Genomic DNA, 22,063 nt, shown 5'->3' with positions numbered 1-22,063 from the left:
GTAATTTCTTCATGTTTGCCAAATTTCAGCAGTACCAGAAGTAGAGTATAATATAATATTTAAAACAACAGCATTATATAAAAAAGCCCTAAAGAATAAATCAAAATATTCCTCTGGTTGAAAGAAAGTAATGGTATCAATCAGTGTCATTAATCAACACTATCAGCTATATTTCTGGGTACTTGCCATAATCCCATGTTTCATGTAGGTGTATATGAATATTGTTTTCTTGGATGTGAAACCATGTAATCTGTTAGAAAGGTAGCACTGTTTCAGAGAAACATGCTGCCTGTATCTTTTAAGATAACCCTGAAGATGAGCATTTGTATCTCTACCAGACTCCACAGCATCACATCGCAAAAGAGAGTAATTTACACTCTTATCATTTGTGAACTACAGCAAACATCATCATCATCATTCACCCAAAGAGATTTCCAGTTGCTAATATTGGCCAACAATAACACTACTTTCATTTTCTGCTGATAATAGAAAACTTAGTAGTTTTGCGTTAATTTTAATTTTTGCAGACCATTGCTCAGTGGCGAGCGTTACACTATCAAGACCTCCCAGCTCATGAGAATTTCCGGCAGCTGCTGCAGGCACCAGTAGATGATGCTCAGGATATTCTGCAGACAAGATTCCCAATGCCTCGCTATATTGATACAGAGCAAGGAGGCTCACAGGTGAGCAGAATGCATTGTCATTCTCTTTGGTTTTTATGTTCTTTGAGCAAAGTGCATGAGACAGATGTATATTGGAGATGTTAGTGTTTATCCTGTATGTTTCATCTCTGTAACCACTGTACAGATTTTGATGGAATATGGTATTAGGGCACCAGACGTTATCTGTTGAATTTCGTGTTAGTCCATACATTTAATGTAACCCATACTTTACATGCAGCCCAAATCAGACCTCATTATTTTGCTCAAAAATTCTTCATTGCATGAAGAACTGGTGTATAACATAGAATATAGAACTTTTTATTATGTACAACTTTTGTGCTATTTGTATTTATTAGGATGAAAGCAAAAACAATTTTGACTCTAATATTGTGTTACCTATAGAATAATGCATAATTTTATTACAACAGCATTATATCCACCAGAAGTTTGAACTCTTGATAAATGAACATCAGGGCCAGTGAGATGTGTGGAAGAACAGAGAATACAAGTGGACTATGTACACTCAAAATTGGAATATATATTTTAACATTCTTGTTCAGTATATGATATAAATTCCATCCTAAGTGTAACAATTTATTGTAAGTCTTTCGTTTTGCCTTCTTCTATGCTACATGTTTCGGCCGCAAACGGCCATCATCAGGTGTATACACTCACATAGCTGTTACACTGCACCCAGTTTAAAATTTAAAAATAAGAACCCCCCCCCCCTCAGCTTANCCCTCCCACACTACTGTTTTCACTTGTATACTTGCCCTTCCCCCCTTCCTTCTCTGCTCTCACATAGCTGTGTATATTTCCAACACAGTCTGCTTTTACCGGTTCTCACGGTCTCTTCGCTTGCAGATTTCTTATATTTTTTCTTCTACCCTGAAGATGGAGGCGATACGTTCCTCCGAAACGTCGGTTAACACCACATGTACACGGTGCCAAATCCCAGAAGGCTGCTTTCTTCAGGATCTACTTTGCTGATATTTGTCTGATTCGTACATCATCTTTGTCACCCACACACGTCAATTTTGACATTCATGAACTGGCACTTTTAAAATCTTCAGTTCCGATTTAGAAAACTCCTTTAAAATTTTTCCAGTGCTTCTTTCTTTTGATGATAGTACACATCAGTGCAGTGATGTACATGTCCATGCAAATGAAATAATGTTTCCATTTCTTCTGTCCTCTGGTGGAACAGCAAGGTAAATTTGCTTTTTGCTTTTGCACATGTGTATGTTGAGGTGATGTAGATATAGATGTCAGCACAGGGTGAGTGGGGAAGAGGAGAAAGTGCAGTGCACACATCAACACACATTACAGAGAACATTAGCTCTTGTATTACCTCCACACTTTGATTATGCATAGTCCCTATAAGTGTTACTGCAGTATCTCTTTTTTTAAATGGCTGCCACACCACCAAGCCACTCCAAATCTCTGCCTGAGTGTAGCCTGTGAATTTTGAAGCATAGCTCACAAAATATGTGTATACATGATTTCTGCCCTTGTTGAGGCTGGAATGCCAATGTGAATAGGGTTGTAGTTTCTAGTTCACTGTATCTTGAGCCACAATGTTAAAATGAGAAGGACTGTAGGTTTCCTTTCGCCTTCTCTGCATAAAAGAGCCAGAACAAGTGATAAAATGGGCGAAGAGAAAGAATTAACTGTGACAGTGACAGTTTCGGATTGAACTGGTATCCGAGAGCAAATTGACAATGACTAGCCTAGCCACTAAACTGTACCTACTTACTTACTTACTTACTTACTTACTTACTTACTTACTTACGGAGCTGAGCCCTTCTGGAGGAGCAGCCAATTCTGCAGCTGCTCAAGAAATTCCCAGCATTTTGTGGAACCCGAAGATTCATTGCTGTGTTCACAAGAGTCCTCCACTGGTCCCTATCCTGAGCCAGATCAATCTAATCAATACCATCCAATCCTATCTCTCTAAGATCCATTTTAATATTGTCCACCCGCCTATGCCTTGGTCTTCCTAGTGGTCTCTTTCCTTCAGGCTTTCCTACCAATATCCTATACGCATTCCTCGTCTCCCCCATTCGTGCTACATGTCCCGCCCACCTCATCCTCCTTGACTTGATCATTCTAATTATACTTGGAGAAGAGTACAAGTTATGAAGCTCCTCATTATGCAGTTTTCTCCAACATCCTATCACTCCATCTCTCTTCGGTCCAAATATTCTCCTCAACACCCTGTTCTCAAACACCCTCAGTGTTATGTTCCTCAATTAATGACAGAGACCAAGTTTCACACCCATACAGAACCACAGGCTAGCCTCTGGACTGTAGATCTAAAAAATGACTTTTGTATGAAGTATTATTGGCTAAATATTCTAAGTAACTTGACTGTACCATGCAAAAGAATTGGAACGCTTGAAATGGAAAAGAAGGCAAGAGTGAAAGCTTCTGAAGAATGGACAGACAGTGAAATAGCCAGTTTTGGTGCAAATCAACAGCAGTATATTATGTCATTGCGGAAAAAAAATTGATCACAAGGAAACTGCAGAGCATGAAGCTGCAATAAAATTGCTTATAGAAGGAGAAAAAAATGGGCCTTGATAATTTGTGTTTAAAGACTTTATCTTGCTAAGAAGTGAATACTACAAACAAACTTTTGCAGAGCATGTGAGGTGACAAAAGAAAATGAAGTCATATGATGACCTGCCAAGACCTGGAAAATACACACTCATCCAGTTCAGAAATAGAAATGAAACAGGCAAGAGCTACTTTTGCTTGGTACCAAAGACATGATACAAACAATAATTTGCACCTAACACAGACTACAGATGAAATCAAATTTATGAATGCTTTACTTCTGTGGGTTTGCCAACAAGAGAAAGCAACACATGTAGAAACACACATGCATATACAGGGTGGGTAGGAGGGAAGAAAGAAAGGATTGGCTTGGTGGAATTCAGACCCAGGACACATGCAAGAGAGGAGAGGTGATAATGACCTCATGAGTCAGAGAAAAGGGACCGGCTAGCAGTAAAACTTCGGTAGCACCAGAGATCAGAGCAGTGAGCCATAGGAAATTGCTCAGAAGAGCTTACTTTGTTTAGAAATATATATGAATAAATTCCAACTTTTTGTTTAAAATATTTTACAGTCTTTAATAGCCAAATACCATTGTTTAAACTCCCATACAAATGAAATTTTTAGAAGTCCGTATTTTCCTGGAACTGGACCTGCCATAACAATCACCAACTCATTACTAAATAACTACCAACATTGCAGTCATGCCTGAGGTTAATTAGAAACATGTATGGTTACAAAACTTGCCTGAAGAGAGGATCGCAATACAAGTTTATCATAACATGTGTGAATTGAATCCTACTGTTAGTTGTGATACATTTGGTGTTAAATGTGCTTTGACTTTACAGGCCCGCTTCCTACTGTCAAAAGTCAATCCTTCACAGACTCATAACAACATGTATGCATATGGAGGGGTAAGTATTATGATTTAAGACTGCTATTTGGCAGTTTTTCTTTTGCCATTGTAACAGTGTTTATTTAAATTTGCACAGCATTCACTCTGAAATATTATTAGATCTGGTATGTGTTAGCTGTGTTTCAAAGAAGAGCTAGTTTTTAAGATCTGAGGTTTTGGAGGCAGTCAGAAATTTTATTTCAGTGTTCTGTGTTATGACACCATGTAGCCTTGTAGGTGATTACTGATGTCGACACACAATTGCATGGTATTTTAACCCATGAAACATTCTAAATTCCTTGTTTCTCTTGGTTCTGTATTTTTGGCGAAGGTCCCCACCCAAAAGGGATAAGTCATTTTTTATTTGAGATTACTTAAGTTAGTTTTGAAATATTTGTGCTGTTCAACTTGAGCAGGAAACATAATTTCTTCTTCACTTTTTTTTTTAATATACTTTCTCTCATTTAGAAATGTATTAAGAATGTCAGGCATGGTGTGAAATGGTTATCTTTTACTGTTCATGAAATGATTTGCCCACAGTAAGTTAGATAGTGTAGCGTTTTGTACATTTATGAAGTATGTACAGGAAAATATATTTTAAATGTTAGTGAAGCAAAATTCTCTAGTAGTTTTTCATTTGCATATGAAACATTTGATGGACTTGCCATTTTCAACATTTTGATGTAAATGCATGATGTATTGGAAACAGTTAAGCTGTGTGATCTTAATATATTTATGTGTTCTTAATTTTTGTTGATTTTTCAACAGTTTAATTCTTTCTTTTTATTCTCAACAGGCGATGCCGGTTCCCAGTGCGGTAGTGTTATTTTTTATTCTTTTTGGTGGTGGGAAGTAGTTTTGAAATACTGTATTTTTTGTTGTGTGTTTAGATTATTGTTATCCAACTTGAACACAAAAAGGGCCCCATATTTCCCACTTTCTGTTGTGCAGTCTTTAATGTAGCATTAACACTTTTATGAAACTGCAGGAGAGAACTAAGTACTTGCCATCATAAGGGCCAGTAGACTCACAAAGTTGTCAGTGTGTGCCAGACTGTCTCCATTCTGAATATTATTAAATTGACATTGCATTAATTAACTGCAGTCTTGCTATTACTTGTAACACAGATGTTTGACTGAATTAATAATTCTGTAGATGAGCTTTAATCGGTTGTTTTTTAATCATTTTAGATATAATTTTAACCTCTAAACAAGACCTATCTCTAATAAGGTGGAGCATGTCCATGACTTCAAACTTGTTGCCAAAGCTCTTTGGAAATGAGTACTCCATAAAGAGTGATATGTCCTGCCTCACGAAGGCTGTGACTCATTTTTATCAAAAATGAAGCTGAAGTCGAATGTATTATGAAAGCAGTATGTGGAACTCAGTTTTTCCACAAAAATTATGCATTGGTGGAAAATTTGTCAGGACTTTTCTTCTTAACATTAAACAGCAAAATCATAGGTACAACCATCCATACTATGTTGCCACATCACGTACAGCTGTAATTACATAACATGTAAAATTATAATCTGAAAAGTAATATTTGTATATTTTATGCATCAGAACTTTAAGACAGAATGTTTTAGAAAAAAGTGCAAATTATATGGTAATTTCCCTCACTACTATCAGAGTTAAAAGTTTTATATGAAGGAGGTTCAAGTACTTTACAGTTAAATGTTAACTGATGTACTTTGCCCTTTTAGATTGTAATGTGCAGTCTCTCCTGTTTTTATGGTGGCCAAAAGTCTGGTTGGATGGCAATTGTTTAAATGCATAACTAATATAAATATCTTGTGATAGTGGAGACATCAGATAAATCTAGTTCAGGGCTTTGCTTTCTGTTATAACGTTTACAGTAATATGCACTGCTGGCTTCTGGGATTAGCATTTAATTTTCTCAGTGGGAAAGTAAAATTAATGCAGAACTTTTCCTATACATCCTGCTTCCCATATCTCTCTTGCATTTCCACAGACTTATTTTAGATATGCTTCACTTACCATCAGTTCCTAAAATTGTGATCATCATGTCTTTTCCCTTTCACCCCTTATCATTTGTACAGGTTTTCCATATTGTACATTTTATCCTATGCTCTGCAGTAGGCATTTTGTTATTAGTACATCTCCCAATTCTGAAGACAGGTCCTGGCACTGGACCTCATTCTGCTCATGCTGTTTTATCTTCAGACCTGCTTCTTTGCATTCTCACCTTTTACTAATGCTTATAAATGAAGAATCAACCAGTGCATTTTGAAATATTCAGTAGACTTTCTAATGTTTATTTTCACCAGTCTTTATTTAGAAAGGGGCACACAGTAGCATAGTTGGTTGAGGCATTATGCTACAAGCTGGAAGGTTGCAGAATCAAATTCTGATGAGGTGGATGTTTTCAGTTGACCTAATCTTTCCAGCCACACTCAAGCCCTGGGGATGACTCAGCCTTGTAACAGAAATGAGTACCAAGAAATCTTGGGGTTAAAGGGCGGCCGGCACTAAGGCTGACAAACTCTGCCATCTGTGAGCTGATTGTCTAGAAAATGTAGGAGCCTCAACATCTCTCAACACTATGGGCCCCCACAGCCTGTTACCTTATTTAGAAAATTCATGGTGTGAATGAAATATTTTCTCTAGTCTGTGTCTTTGGTTATTTAATCTGGTAAATTCTCTTCCTTTTCACACCCTTCTTGCTTTTGTCATCTTTTTAAGTATCAGATAAAAATTTGCTTGGGGGGGGCGTGGAGTCCAACTGGGTTCACTTGGCACGGCGGCCACTAATTGGCCTATTGTAGCCTGCCCCAGGTGATTATGATAATGGAAAATTTTGTGGAATGAAGATTGGCAGGGGAAACCAAAGTACTCGGAGAAAACCTGCCCCAGTGCCAGTTTGTCCACCACAAATCTGACTTGACCAGACTCGGGATCAAACCTGGGCTGCCATGGTAGGAAGCCAGCAACTAACCGCTTGAGCTGTGGTGCAACCTCTGCCAGGAAAGTAAGCAGCAAAAGGTTAAGACTCAGCAGAGGAACTCAGAAAATTGACTTTCCTGCTGCTTATATTATGGCCATTATTCTCGTGATGGACGTTCATCTTGGCTATTGTTTCCTCATGGCCAGCTTTCAGTATGGCCTTCATTTCAACCCGCAGGCACTCCACCATTTGTTCCATTTCCATGGTATAATGCTGTAGCTACACAATGCAGTCTTCAATCCAATACCACTTCTAACACCAGATTTTCAGGTGAAAGGATGGCTATTAGACAGGGTTTGGATTGGATGATTGGATTTATTAATCACTTGTAACTACAGGTAATCTTAGGTAGATTCTAAATGTTTCTGACGATTGTGTGTAACACTCAGAATTAGTGGGGTTTTGGAGATTTTCAATTGTCTGGTATTCTAGAAAATAGAAAACATGATGTTTCAGATACTGGATCTGTTTCCGTCCTCAAGTGAGCTTGGGGAAGACACCTACTCATTTGGACCCAGTTGAGTAGGTGTCTTCCCCCCCATCACTGGAGGCTGGAAATATATCCAGTTTCCGAAACATTGTGTTTTCTATTTTCTAGAATACCAGACGGTAGAAAAAGTCCAGAAAACCCAGTAATTCTGAGATAATTTCCGCACTACTGCTAATCTCTGCACTTTACAGTTCTCTACTAGCCATTTCCTGGCAACAGATTTTAACACAAGAACTATAACAGTCTCACTGAATTACACAACCCAAATATCACTGTACGACAGCACACATAACTTCTCTTCGTGTCTGGACTTTCAGCTCTAATCTGAACTTGTTGCCATCTCTTCTCAGGCATCTTTGATTGCTGTCTCAAGAGACTCCCTCAATTCTATTTCAATCTAACTCAGAGTCAGAGTCACTACAACTGGCAGTTTACCGCCATTCAGTTTGTCTTGGCGTCAAGCCCCTTGAGACCCATGACCAGAGATTCTTTTACTGAATCCTTGCAGTCACAGTCCTCGTATAACATCCTCTCTGACAAGAAAATGGGTTTGTCTCTTATGAATACACTTGATATTTCATGAAGCATATGTATTGCACTTATAGCGTGTTATTGAAAATGTTTCCTTTTGCACTATAAGCAACTCCTGTTGTCAGTACAGGCTTTGCAGAGCAGATCATGCCTATCTTATGTATCATAAGATACAATGGCAGCGTAGTCACTCAAAGGGTCAGAAGCTTTGACCACCGTCAAGTTTAAGCCTCTTATATTTTCTAGGTCTGGTTTCACCTTGCCCTATACTACCAGCATGTTCATTCTCATGATTTTGTATGACTTCTGCCTGTCGCCTGCACAGTTTTGTTATATAATCTTTTATATTGTCACATGTTGGGTGTATGTCACGCGACAAGTAACTTCATGCCTTATTTGATATAGCGAATTTATCCCACTCGCTCTTACATTTACACAGTTTACAATTTTACAGTTACTGCCGTCTGCAGTATCACATTTACTTCTCCTGCTGCCATTCACTCCGGCGAATGCTAGACTGCAACTGGCTCAATCCTCACTCACTAATCACTTACTGCTAGTAACTCTCTCATAACTCAATACTGACTGAATAGTGTTCGCTGCTCCTTATTTAGCCTCGGCACGGACAACACAGAAAACAGTTACGTGATAGGTACTGCTGTTGCCTAGCAACACTGTCGAGAGTTGTTTACTGCTGTGTAACAACTGCGGTATCCCTCGTTACATCACCGGGGGGGGGGGCGGAGTGCTGACTGGCCTGTTACCGTAGTAGCGACAGCACCCAATGTTGTTACGTCACTGCTGGCGGGGGAGGAGATGTCCTCCATAGCGCAATACGTCACAATATATATGTGGAAGGTTGAAAGCTATGTGCAAATCATGGACCAGTGTGCACCTTGGAAAATTTCCAGTGGTGTGGAGCATTGTTTCTCCACTGCCAGGCCGCCTTCTGGCACTGGGTCCTGCCATCAATTATAGAAAAAATAATTTACCGGGCCATGGTCTGGCAAAGGTTGAGAAGAACAACTGGTGTTGAAAACCTTGTTTTGTAGGCGCTGCAATTTTAAGAGGTAGATGTGTGCCACTAATTCCCAGGTGGCACAAGCATAAGTCATTATTGATTTCATCAGTGCCTTATGGAGGGTTCATTTAATGCTGGTGCTCAATGTTCATTTTTGAATTGGGAGTAGATTCTAATAAATGTTCTGAAGGCATTGGCTTCAGTCATTTCTGTGTGCCATCTCCATGTAATCCTATATTATATTTAAGCATCCTGTTACATTCCACACTTATATATGTATAATATAAACTCCGTTGTAAATGCAACACTTTATTGTAGTTCTTGTCCCCCTTATTTCAGACTACATGTTTCGGCCGCAACCGGCCATCATCAGGTGTATTTCACTTCACGTAGCTGTCACACCGCACGCAATATTAACATTTAAACTCCAGATTTCCAATTGTTCATTGCTCTGTTATCAGTCATCACCCGATATTCCAGAACTCCCCTTGTCGCTTTTGTCAAGTATGTTTACAGTCTTTATTAATATTTACTCGTCGATTGGTTTAAAATTTTAATTTCTCCATTTAGCTTTAATATTTAAAATTTTTAAGTTTAAATTTAGAATAAAAAATCACAGAGATACCTGCTTTATGCTTATATGTGCTGCAGCGGCTACACTAGCAAACATATTGAAGAAAAGCAGTGGCACACACACGAGAACCTGCACAAAATAACGCACGAGTTGTGCTGAAAGTAAGAGGTAGCCGCTGCAGCACATATAAACATAAAGCAGGTATCTCCGTGATTTTTTATTTTAAATTTAAACTTGAAAATTTTAAATATTAAAGGTAAATGGAGAAATTAAAATGTTAAACCAATTGACGAGTGAATAAAGATTTTAAACGTAGTTGACAAAAGCGACAAGGGGAGTTCTGGAATATCATGTGCCGATTGATGACAGAACAATGAACAATTGGAAATCTGGAGTTTTAAATGTTAATATTGAGTGCAGTGTGACAGCTACGTGAAGTGAAATACACTTGATGATGGCCAGTTGCGGCCGAAACATGTACGAAAGAAGTGTGAAAGAAGGGGGACAAGCACTACAATAAAGTGTTGCATTTATGAGGGAGTTTATATTATACATATATCCATGTAATTCTCTTGTTGAAGATTACACCCAGCACCCCATGTGGTATTGGAAAGTTCCCAGAATAGGTCAAAAAAGAAATGCTGGCCTATCTTACTCAATTTTGGCTGCTGTCTCCTTCAAAATGGCCTTCTTGGAAATGTATACAGCAATCCCATCATTTTTCCCAAGTTACAAAAGCACCATGGATGTCATTTTCCTTAATGCTGTTGAGTACTGCTTCTGGTTCCCTTTGGATATCAGACAGTTTCAAAATGTCATCGCTTCAGTTTCATTTTCAGTTTGGGAAACAAAGTGAAATCACGGCCCTATGTCCAGTGAGTAGGGAGGATGGGGAATGATAATCATGTTGTTGTTAGTCACATATTCTGTGGTTTTCAGACATGGGTGGGTGTGTTGTCGTGGCGAAGGAGCCAGTTGTGGTTGAGCCAAAGTTCCAGTCCTTTTTGTTGCACATTTTCTCTCAGGCATCTCATCACATCAGAGTGGAAGTCAGAGTTGACCTTAGTGTTAGGAGAAACAAATTCACAACGAACAGTCCCCTTCACACCAAAAAAAAATCAATGAGCATGCTTCTTGTTGAACTCTGGATCTGCCACGCCTTTTTAGCTCTTGGTAATTGTGGGCTCTTCCACTTTGATGATTGTTGCTTTGTTTCTGTATCATAACTGTAAATCCAACTTTTGTCACCCATTGTGATCGTAGAGATAAATGTTAGGTCCTTGTTAGCCTTCTCTCATAACTGAGGACACAACATCTACACGCCACTGCTTTTGATCATTTGTCAAAGAGTCGGGGAACAGACTTCATGGCAATGCATGTTAAGATCTACTCTGAACTCCGTAACTGATCCCAGCAGTGACTGCGAGCTCATGGATTGTTTGGCAGTGGTCTTTGTGTATGAGTTCTCAAATTTTTTCAACATTTTCTGTTCTTTTGCTGCTGCTTGGTTGCCCTGAACGTTTGTCATCTCCAGCTGACACTCAACTGGCCTTGAAACCTGAATGCTATTCAAAAACCACGGTCCATCTTAAAGAACTGCCTTACAGTGCAGTTGAAGGGTCTCGGCAGTGGATTTGCTGAGCTTCACACAAAACTTGATGCAGACACGTTGCTCAATTTTGCCATCCATCACAGACAAAATGAAACACGCACTCAAAAAAGCACTCGTATAAAAGCATTGCATATTCACAGTGAGGTGTCATGTGGCAGACTGATGCATTAGGCTTGTGGAAGTGTGACCTTGGCCTACCCCCTCATGTTCTTTTGTCAAAGCAGTTAACAACAATAACATTCCAAGAACTTTCTGATAATATGATTGACATCATCCATTCAGTGTGAGATGATCCTCAGGGGACCCAAGTCTATGAGTCTTATCTTCATTGATTTTTATTTTCTGGCACACACATTACATCTCAGTAGCAGTGAGACCTTGCTGCAGCTTTCTGAGAACATAACCCTCTTTGTGGTCTGTCGCATATATACAAGTACCGGTATCATTTGCAAAGAGACCCAGATAGACACCAGGTGTTTGGGGTATATAAGATATACATGTTGTACAGTGTGGGGAACCTTGGGGCACTGTGCTTGTATATCACTTGGCATAGAAATTTTTATCTTCAACCAAAACTCTGAATTTTCTCTGAGAAAGAAAAAGCTAATAAACTTGATTAGACTGATCAAAACTCTTAGGTACAGTAATTTATATAACAAGCCAAGGTGCCAGGTTGTATCAGAGGCCTTTTCAGTATCCAAGAATACCGCAGCCATAGACATGTTATTGTTGAAATTTAAGGTGATGTCCGTAAGCCTCATATATTGTAGTGTTATGCTTGACGGGTACTGAAATTAAACTGGCTTGCATTCAGTGGGCCTCTTTCTTCAGTGTGCTGTTGGACTGTTTTCAGAATAACTTTTTTGAATAGCTTGCCTGTTGTAGACAAGTGCCTAATTAGACATAAATTGTGAGGGAATTTTGGGTCCTTACCTGTTTGTGGTAATGTTATAACTTTTGCTTCCTTCCAAAGCTTTTGAAAATGGGACAACCGAAGGCAGTGATTAAATAAATGTGTCAGATGTGTCGGTGGTCTTCTAGGAAGATGCCAAAAGCATTTTTAGGATACTATGAAGTCCACAAGCCTTTCTCAGTTTCAATGAATTTGCTGATTAATGTATGTCACAAGGTCTTAATTTTCTTAGTGGGGTTTCATCTACAGATGTGAGCACAGCTTGGAATCTAGTCTCCAGCTGTCATTCATGGTTTTTGTCACACGTTGTGAGATGTGCGCTGGTTTTGTAAACAATCCACAATAACATTGGCTTTCTTGTTTGGGTGATGTGTTATTCCTAAAGGCCCATGAACAGTAGTTGGTGCCTTTGGTTGATCCGTTTTTGTAAGTGATTTCATAATAGACCACAGAGCTTGAGATGTGACCTCACAGTTCCCTACTTTCGTATCCCACCATTGAGGTGCCTTTCTACGGGTCATTCTTCTGAGGGTTTTGCAACCCGATTAACTGCCGTTTTACATGCTGGATCCTGGGTTACTTGCCATAGTTTCTGTAACCTACCCCTATTTTTAGCAGACTCCAGACCAGGTAGATCCTTATTAAGGTCCAAGAGTATACTTTTGCTCGTTGATAGCCTGTACGCTGAAGCTATAGAGGCACTAAAGCTGCATGCCACTTTATCTGCTTCCTCTGCCCCCCATGTTAATTTGGATTCTATGTGAAATTAATTCAGAGCCACTCCCAATCTCTGAATTTGTCAGTTGGGTTTGAAAGATTCTTTGTTCTAACATGATGCAGTTACTGGAAAGTGATTGACAGGTGATCTGAGTTCAGAATGTTAGAGGCAGTGACTTCCAACAGCCGGACATTCTTATGCATAACAATGCACATTTTTCTAATTTTGTAATACATTAATATTTCATTTACAGAACTGGTGTCCACAAAAGAATCATAGATACAAAATTTATTTCCTGATCATTTTTGTATTTTTTTCTAACAAAATTGTCAAGAAATAAATTTGTATTATTAATTTGTGGATACCTATTATAGGTTAGGGGGTTTTTAAGTGTAGCTTATTGCCTTTTTGTGAATCATGAAAATGTTACTTGAATGTATTCGTTGTTATATCAAGTATGCTTTCTGTTAAGAGTGTCATATTGCTGTATGCAGCATACTGAATGTCAGAATATTTTAATAGTTACAGGGTGATAGGGCTGTTAGTAGAAGCATGAGAAATGTTAACAACTGGTGAGTTTGAATTGTAAGAGTGTGAGTGGTATTGGGTTTTTGAAATGTCTTGTGTAGTGGTTGATGAAGTGTTGAGTTACAGTGTGCCTGCTTGTAACTATGCTGCTCTTATTTTTCTTCATGTCTGTTGGCTTACTGTAATGTAACGCTAATATGTTCTCTCCTGGGATTTGGGGTAAAGGTAGGGATGTGTCTACTATTTCTGTATGTATGCTATATGTATTTCAAGCTTAAGCATTTATGAACACTTATACATGGTAAATGTTCTAATTTGCTGTCCAAAAACATAAAAATTAGAATATACAAAACTATAATTTTGCCTGTGGTCCTGTATGGGTATGAAACTTGGTCTCTGACATTAAGTGAGGAACATAGACTGAGGGTGTTTGAGAACAGAGTGTTAAGGAGAATATTTGGACCAGAGAGGGATGAAATGACAGGAGGTTGGAGAAAACTGCATAATGAGGAGCTTCATAACTTGTACCCTTATCCAATTATAATTAGAATGATGAAGTCAAGGAGGATGAGGTGGGCAGGGCATGTAGCATGAATAGGGAGAATAGAAATGCATATAGGATATTGGTTGGAAAGCCAGAAGGAAAGAGACCATAGGGAAGACCAAGGCATAGGTGGGTGGACAATATTAAAATGGATCTTAGAGAGATAGGATGGGATGGTATGGATTGGATTGATCTGGCTCAGGATAGGGATCAGTGGATGGCTCTTGTAAACACGGTAATGAACCTTCAGATTCCATAAAATGCTGGGAAACTCGTTAAGTGGCCGCACAATTGGCGGCTTCTCAAGAAGGGCTCAGCTCCGTGAGTAAGTTAGTATACATGATAAATGTGATCAAAATAATCATGGGACTGAATGGAATAAGGTTTTGTCACTACAAACAGCAGTGTAAATGTAATTAGAAATGAAAAAAAAGAGGAAAAAATGTGCAAGAGTGGAAATGGTTTTTGAAAATCTCACATAACAGTGGAAAAGAATAAATTTCAGAAAAGGGAAGGTAGTTCCTAGAAAAGAGTTTGCAAGTATGGAAGTGCTGTCAAATTACCTACTGCCAATACAATACACTGTCACAAGAGAAAAGAGAAATACTATTATGTGCTTTTTATAAGTTTGTATAATTTTGCTTGTTATTTGGTATGACTGTGGATCTTGTCTCTCACATAAGGTCAAAGCTGAGGAGACTATTTGGACCTATAAAAGAGGAAATAAGAGGAAGCTGGAGAAAATTGCATATTGACGGACTTTGTAAATTGTATTCCTTGCCATATTCTGTTAAGATGAATGAATCAAAGCAGGCAAAATGGCATGTATCAGAGAAGAGAAATGCATACAAAGTTTTGGTATGAAAACCTGACAGAAGAGATTAGTTGGAAGAAAAATTGGAGGTTGGGAGGATAATTTTAAAGAACAGAATAGGAGGGTGTGGACCACATTCATCTGGCTATGGGCAGATATCAGTGGCAGGGTTTTATGTACACAATATTGAACCTTTGGATTTCATAAAATGCTGGAAAGTTCTTGACTGAGTAACTACAGGATGGAGTATAAACCTGTAGCATTCACAGTAGCTGTTTATTCGGACTAACTGAAAACAAGCAGCACAAGGACAAGTGCGCTGGTGTAGCAGTAATGCTGTAGATGTTATTCAAGAGGTGCTCACTTTGGATCTTGACCAGAACAGTGACTGTCCTGACTGAGGGGTTTAGTGATTTTCCAAAGCCCCTCTAGGCAAACTCCAGGATAGTGCCTCAATTGGGCCATTCCAGTTTTCTTTAAGAGCCTTTCTGTTTAGTGATCATACCGTTTGTTGCTATATAGTCTAGATTTGCAGTAGGAAATTTACACCATGTACTGTGTTCATTGTACATTTTGAAAAATGTAATATCCTGGAAAAATTCTTTTTTCTGAACATTTCTTTCAGTTGAGATAAGCCATTATTCCAGTCAGCCCCCCATGTAGATAAACTTGTTAACAGAACCATGTATATAATGACCACTCATATGATCATCAGAAATTAGAGCTTGTATGACCAGTCAGCATACTGTGCAGTACTGTGTTAGTATTATGTTCGGGTAATGAATATTGACTTTTAAAATGGTTTATGTCATGCAGGTATGCTACAAGGGATGATTAGAGGGTTAATGGTGATAAAGCAATCTTAATGAGAACGCCTGTTCTCATAAAATGTTATTCTTCCAAATACTCTTTTGGCGGCTTGGCTCAAGTATCCTGACTAATTTCACCAATGAAAAACTTGTAAAAAAGGGATTATTTTATAGTGTGTATGCTGTGTCCTAATATTTTTACAGCCATTATCAGCATCCAAATGGTGATCATGCTTTTTTTTTAAACTACCAGGAAAAGACAAGATTTATGATATTAGGTCAGGTGAATTTGGTAGATAGATCATGACAGTAATTCACATTGCATATTCATTACATCACCGATTTTCTTTTGTAAAAGAAATTTCAGGTTTTATGCTGGAATCCTAAGTTTGGCCAAAACTTGTGCTTTTGCAAAGTCTGTATTACTGCAGATAATGATTAAATGAATGTGACACCAAATAGGGTTCAGAGCTGTTCCGTGTATGGAGTGTTCTCCAGTATTTCAGTACTTTCTCCCTTTGCCCCGGGAAAGTCTGTGAGGACACGTAATTGTTCCATTTAAGAGCTGTCCTTGTACAGTGACATGAAGAACAACATATTATCTAGGCTTACTGTTGAGGCGAAAGACATGCACACAGAACCTTTGTGATGAAACCCATTTGAATGTGGTCACTTGGAAGGAAGATAGGTTGTTTTTATCATCAGAGGGTTTAATTAATTGTCTTGTTCACTCCATTTTCTGTATTTTGAAATGAGAATTTAGCAATTCTAGATAAAGTACCCTAATTTGTAAAACCAAGTTACAAGACTCTAATACGAAGGTGATGTCAGAAAGTTCCTTGACTAGATCAAAAAGAAATGCTGGCCTAACTTAATTTTGGCTGTCATCTCCTTCAAACTTGTCTCCTTGGAAACATATACAGCAATCCCATCATTTATTCTCCTATGAAATGGGAGGGGGGTCCTTAATGGATAAACAGGAAGGAATGTAATTAGAACTTAAGTTTCTTGCACAAGTTGCAATTCACTTTCGCACTGTTAGAAGAGAAGCAACTCTGCTGGTTTTGCCATATTGAACAAATGGTTGGAACAAGGATATCAGGACATGAAGAAATTAAATTTAAAGGAAAGAGGTCTATAGGGCACTCCATATATGATAGTTAAGCCAAGTAAGAGCGGCCTCCGTAGTCTAGAGGTAATGTTCCCACCTCATGACTCGTAGTACGCGGGTTCAATACCCGGCGGAGGTCGTCGAATTTTTAAGGGCGGAAAAATTCAGGGAACAAGTCCTCCGGGAGGGGCTTTAAGCCGTGGGTCCCGTGTCGTAGCTTTACGGCACGTAAAAGAACCTCATCTCCAAAGGAGGTCACTGAGCCAAATTTACGGACGTTTCCCACCCAACAACAGTCTCTAATACCTCTGGTAGATGGGGGAAGCATTATAGATACCTCTCAGCTAGTAGAGCCGGTCTCGCTGGCTGGGCGGGACTGATGGTAAGCACCAGTACTGGTAGGATATAGAGACTGGTAGAAATCATAGAGGGAAGCACAATGGACCAATACAGGTCTAAGCGCATGGGGAAACCCACCCTCTCCAATAACTAACTAACTAAGCCAAGTAATGTCAGATAGGAAGAGCTAGCAAGAAAACAAGAAGGATTGTGGATAGGTGGAAGAGACCGAGACTTTTTGTCCATTGGCTCGTGTAAATTGGAAACAGTGGAAGAGGAGGAATACAGAAACACATGGTGTCACCACTTGAGCAGTTGTAACCCTTTACATTTCTGAAGAAGAAGAGCTTTCACAATACTTGGTGTATTTGTAGGAGACAACATATGCACTCCTATCTTGAGGTTGATATAGCTGATTGGGAAGAAGGTTAATAGTCCTCTGCATTACAACTGTTAAATATGTATCATGTACTTGATCCATAAATTTAGTTAAGCATTTCATGACTTCATTTACAAAGATCTTGATTTCTTTATCATTGAGCATCTGTTTTGTATTCATCAGAGTACTGGTTTTCATTAAGAATGTGGTAATATTTTTAAGTAGTGTATTCTAGTAACCTCCTTTAGTTGTATGAGATATAAGCTTTAATTTTTTTCAGATGTAGAATCATTGTTTTCTAAAATAATGCCTTACATGTTGCAAGACAGTAAGAACAATTTAAAAGTAATATCTCTTAGTCTTGTAAAATTCTGCATGTAAGAAATCAGATGAACTGAATAATTTTGGGGGATAAATGAATATTCAATAGTCTTATTATTCACATGTAGATTGGAGTGATGCCCATTACATCAGTTTCAGTAATGTTTCTTCGTGGTATTTTACAGGGATTGAAAGTAGGCAGTACATCTTCTTATGCTGTTGCAACTTTCAATGTTATTGTTGTATTGCTTTCCATGCTGGCCTACTTCCCAGTCAAAAACTGCTCTGTTGTGATTAGTCCAGCAGTAAAATGACAAGAAGCATGACCAGTTGACTGTAGACTGTTAAGTGTTTGATGTTAATACAGAGTGATTCAGAAAGATGGACACAATTTCAATTGACTATATTTCCTGAACTGTATGTTGCATTTGAATTCTGTAAAGTACATTTGAAAGAGGATGTTACAAAGTCTCTAGTACTACCGCTAGTGCCCTCCATCACTGCATCCCGGGCCGATCGCGTGTATCGGAGGAGAACGTGGAGTGCATTCGAGTGAACTTTGAGCGCAGCCCAATGAAGTCAACCCGTAGTGCTAGTAGAGAACTTGGACTATTGCAAACAACTGTGTGGCGTGTACCACCTCTTCCCACAAATTTGAATGACCTAAGAAACTGTATCACAGCTGCGGTGAACTCAGTGACGCAAGATATTTGTCATTGAGTGTAGGATGAATTCAGCTACCGTCTAGATGTTATCCGTGCAGCCTGAGGGGGGGGGGGACATTGAGCATCTATAAACTTCCATGTATGTATAATCAAGTGTAATTTACAGAATTCAAATGCAACATAATTCAGGAAATATAGCCAATTGAAATTGTGTCCATCTTTGTGAATCACCCTGTATTGTGACATGTAGACCCATTGATGGGCAATGACTGTGAAATAAGCAACAGTAAGGAACAGCGTTTTCTGTGCAGTCCATGTTAAGATGAGCGTGACAAGTTGGAAGCTGCAATCAGTTGAGTTGAGTGGAGTGGAGTTAGTCAAGGGTTGCTTCAGGTGAGGTCGGATACGGTTCAGGAACCCAGAGTAAGGGGAACATCTGCCTTTGGAAGCCGCTGTCTAGCAATGGCTACAAAGACTGAGAAGACTTCAAGTGTCCTGGAGTGTGTAATTCAGTGAGACTGTTGTAGTTATTTATAGTTACATTCTGTAAGAGTTCAGTAAATCCAATTACCAATCGAAACCCCGTATGTAGTTACTAATAATGTAACAATATTATTTTCAGGCTTGAATGCAGCATCAGTAATGTGGATTATCCGTTATTTTTAGTTATCCCACTTTTCCTCTCCATTACTCTGAATAATCATGAATTCATTTTAATTTCAAATCTTATGTGAAACACATGTCCTCATTTTAAGAAAATAATTTTAAATTAAATGTGCCTTATTAGAAAGATCTGGAAATACTGATTTAAAATTTATGCCTGGTTTTGTCCCATTTCAGGAAAGTGGAGCTCCTGTGTTAACAGATGATGTCAGCTTGCAGGTTTTTATGGAACATCTGAGGAAGCTAGCTGTCTCTTCAACTGCATAGATTTTATGAACTTCAATGTAAATGGTGTAGTTCCCTGTGGTTATCAGCCCATATGCCCTTGATATTTACTCTTAATTTTGTGCATTTATTTTGTGTGTAACAGATCTTCAACCATCACACAGTTCACTGTTTCATTTGGAATGTAATGTTAACTGCACTTTCAATTTCTTTTTTAAATGGAGCTGTAATAAATTCCCCCTTTAATTAATTATTCTGTCATCATCTTTAAATGTATAAAGAATCTGTTATTGGAATACAGTTACCATAGTAAAGTTTAATGTGGGTAGAAAAATAAAAGCATACATGTATAACATATGCTTAGCATATTGTGTGATGGTGTTAAGCAGTACCTGCAGCTTCATTGCATTCAATCACTAATGGGATGAAAACATTTACTTCCTGAATTGTGCATGCTTGCTTATACTTTTGCAAACTTTAATTTTCAGTAATTGGTGTAATTAGTACTGTTATACAAATATATTATATAAATAAATGAAATATCTCCATAGTGAATTTAATTTATGAGGGCAGATCTTAAAACTCCAGGGCATTCTCATTTATCTCTTTCAGAAGAAACTAAAAGTTACGTGGTGCAATCCAAAAGTTCCCAAAATCTATATAAGTAAAAATGTAAATGTTTGTTTGTCTCTCCTCAAAGATCTCCGAAAGTTCTTCACCGATTGCTTTGAAATTTTGCCACAACGTTGCATTCGAACACGCACGTTTTTATATACCTATTATATAGATGTCATGCCCGTGACAGGTAAAAAAATGTTATACATCCATCGAATACCAACAGATCGTTGCCTAGGAATAACCGTGGCAACGAACTGTTGAAACAGCGGATCGCTGCCTAGGAATAACCATGGCAACGAAATTTTCGTTTTGATTTTATTATTTCGTGTTACATTGCATTGGAATTGGGCTGAGTCGTTTACCGTAGCGTTCATTTCGTGAGTATACTTTATTTTTTGTTGTTTTTCATTTCGTTTTCTTAACTGTTTCCCCTATTTTCCGGTGCAATTGGCGGTGGGATTAGGCTGTGTCGATTGATCTGTGTTTGAATTGAAATATTTTGTCAGTATTTTTTATTTTTTTTTTGTTTCTTCTTTGTTGTCCAGTTCGTGTTCTTTCCTTTTTTAATGTTTTGCAATTTCATATGTTTTTGTTATAACTTTGTTGCATAGGATAATAGGGTCTGTTGCGTAACAACGGATGAAACCAGAAAGTATAGTTCCATGGAAACGCGAGTATCACGGGGTCACGAGTATCACAAGAGATTCCGAGTGAAATCAAAGCAGAAACAGTTTCGATTTATTTTCATTTTGATTTAATTATTTCGTGTTACATTGCGTTGGAATTGGGCTGTGTCATTTACCATAGCGTTCATTTCGTGAGTATAGTTTATTTTTCATTGTTCTTCATTTCGTTTTCTTTACTGTTTCCCTTATTTTCCGGTGCAATTGGTGGTGGGATTGGGCTGTGTCAATTGATCTGCGTTTGAATTGAAATATTTCATCGGTATTTTTTTTTTGTTTCTTCTTTGTTTTCCAGTTCGTGTTTTTCCTTTTTTAATGTTTTGCAATTATTTATGTGTTTAAGATAAGACATTGTATAAATATCTATATATATGCAATAACTTCCTTTTTTCTTCTTCGGTGCAATCGATCTGCTTTAGTTCATCCAAATAATGCTTGCAGAAGATCAAACTTAGGTCATCGTACTCGCAGAGTGGAAACAATGCGTCGAGTAATTTCAAATCAAACTGGGAAAGAACGGGCACACTGAGCCACAGCAAGGCATGGCCGGGCACAGCTAGTATATTAATAAAAACTGTTACATCTTACCTAGATCTTGTCTGCACCATCACCTTCAAAGTAGTCCCCTTGGGAGCGCATACACCAATCCCAGCATTTCTGCCACTTTTCAAATGCATCCTGGAAGTCTTTCTTTCTTAGGGTGTTTAGTACTGTCTCCGTTTCCGCTTGAATTTCCTCAACTGTCTCAAATCTTCGCCCCTTCAACTTGATTTTCATCTTGGGGAAGAGAAAGAAGTCGCATGGAGCTAAGTCTGGCGAGTATGGTGGGTGGGGAACAACTGCCATATTGTTTTTAGCCAAAAATTCCTGCACAGTGTAATCCGTATGTGGTTGTGCGTTGTCATGGTGGAGTACCCAGTCGTTCGTGCGCCACTTCTCTGGACGTTTTCTCCTCATGTTCTCCCTCAAATGCCTTAGAACATCGCAACATAACTCTTTATTGACTGACTGACCAGGAGGGACGAACTCCTTATGAACAATCCCATCAATATCAAAAAAACAGATCAACATGGACTTAATGTTGCTCTTGACTTGTCGAGCTTTTTTTGGCCGAGGTGAAGAAGGGCTCTTCCGTTGCGATGATTGCTGCTTGCTTTCAGGGTCGTAGCCATAAACGCAACTTTCGTCACCAGTGACAACCTTCGAAAGAAAGTCTGGATCCTCTTGAAGCTGTTGCTGAAGTTCCCTGCAGACTTCCAAGCGATGCTGCTTCTGTTCATTTTGCAGCAGTTGTGGCACAAACTTCGCTGCAATCCTCCTCATGTTCAGTTCCTCTGACAAAATTCGTTGACATGTACCGTAACTTAGTCCCAAGGTGTTACAGAGGTCTTGGATGGTCACACTACGATCTTGCATAATCA

General features: G+C 38.6%; 1 protein-coding gene across 2 annotated transcripts in view; it reads left to right on the top strand.

The window, feature by feature from the left end:
• LOC111865810 (protein transport protein Sec23A) overlaps positions 1-19,891 on the top strand; it is a 57,929-nt gene extending 38,038 nt beyond the window's left edge. The window contains exons 14-17 of one of the 2 annotated variants that reach the window (XM_023854138.2): positions 528-683; positions 4,070-4,135; positions 4,913-4,933; positions 19,294-19,891. In XM_023854138.2, coding sequence (XP_023709906.1) covers positions 528-683; positions 4,070-4,135; positions 4,913-4,933; positions 19,294-19,383 — 333 coding nt within the window. In that variant the 3' untranslated portion in view covers positions 19,384-19,891. The remainder of the gene's footprint in view (positions 1-527; positions 684-4,069; positions 4,136-4,912; positions 4,934-19,293) is intronic. The other variant, XM_023854147.2, reaches the window with a different exon arrangement.
• Positions 19,892-22,063: the final 2,172 nt, after the last annotated feature.

The sequence above is a fragment of the Cryptotermes secundus genome, unplaced genomic scaffold (genome assembly GCF_002891405.2).
Source record: "Cryptotermes secundus unplaced genomic scaffold, Csec_1.0 scaffold968, whole genome shotgun sequence".
Taxonomy (NCBI): Eukaryota; Metazoa; Arthropoda; class Insecta; order Blattodea; family Kalotermitidae; genus Cryptotermes; species Cryptotermes secundus.
Note: the sequence above shows the minus strand (reverse complement) of the source record. Positions and strands in the feature narration are given on the sequence as shown.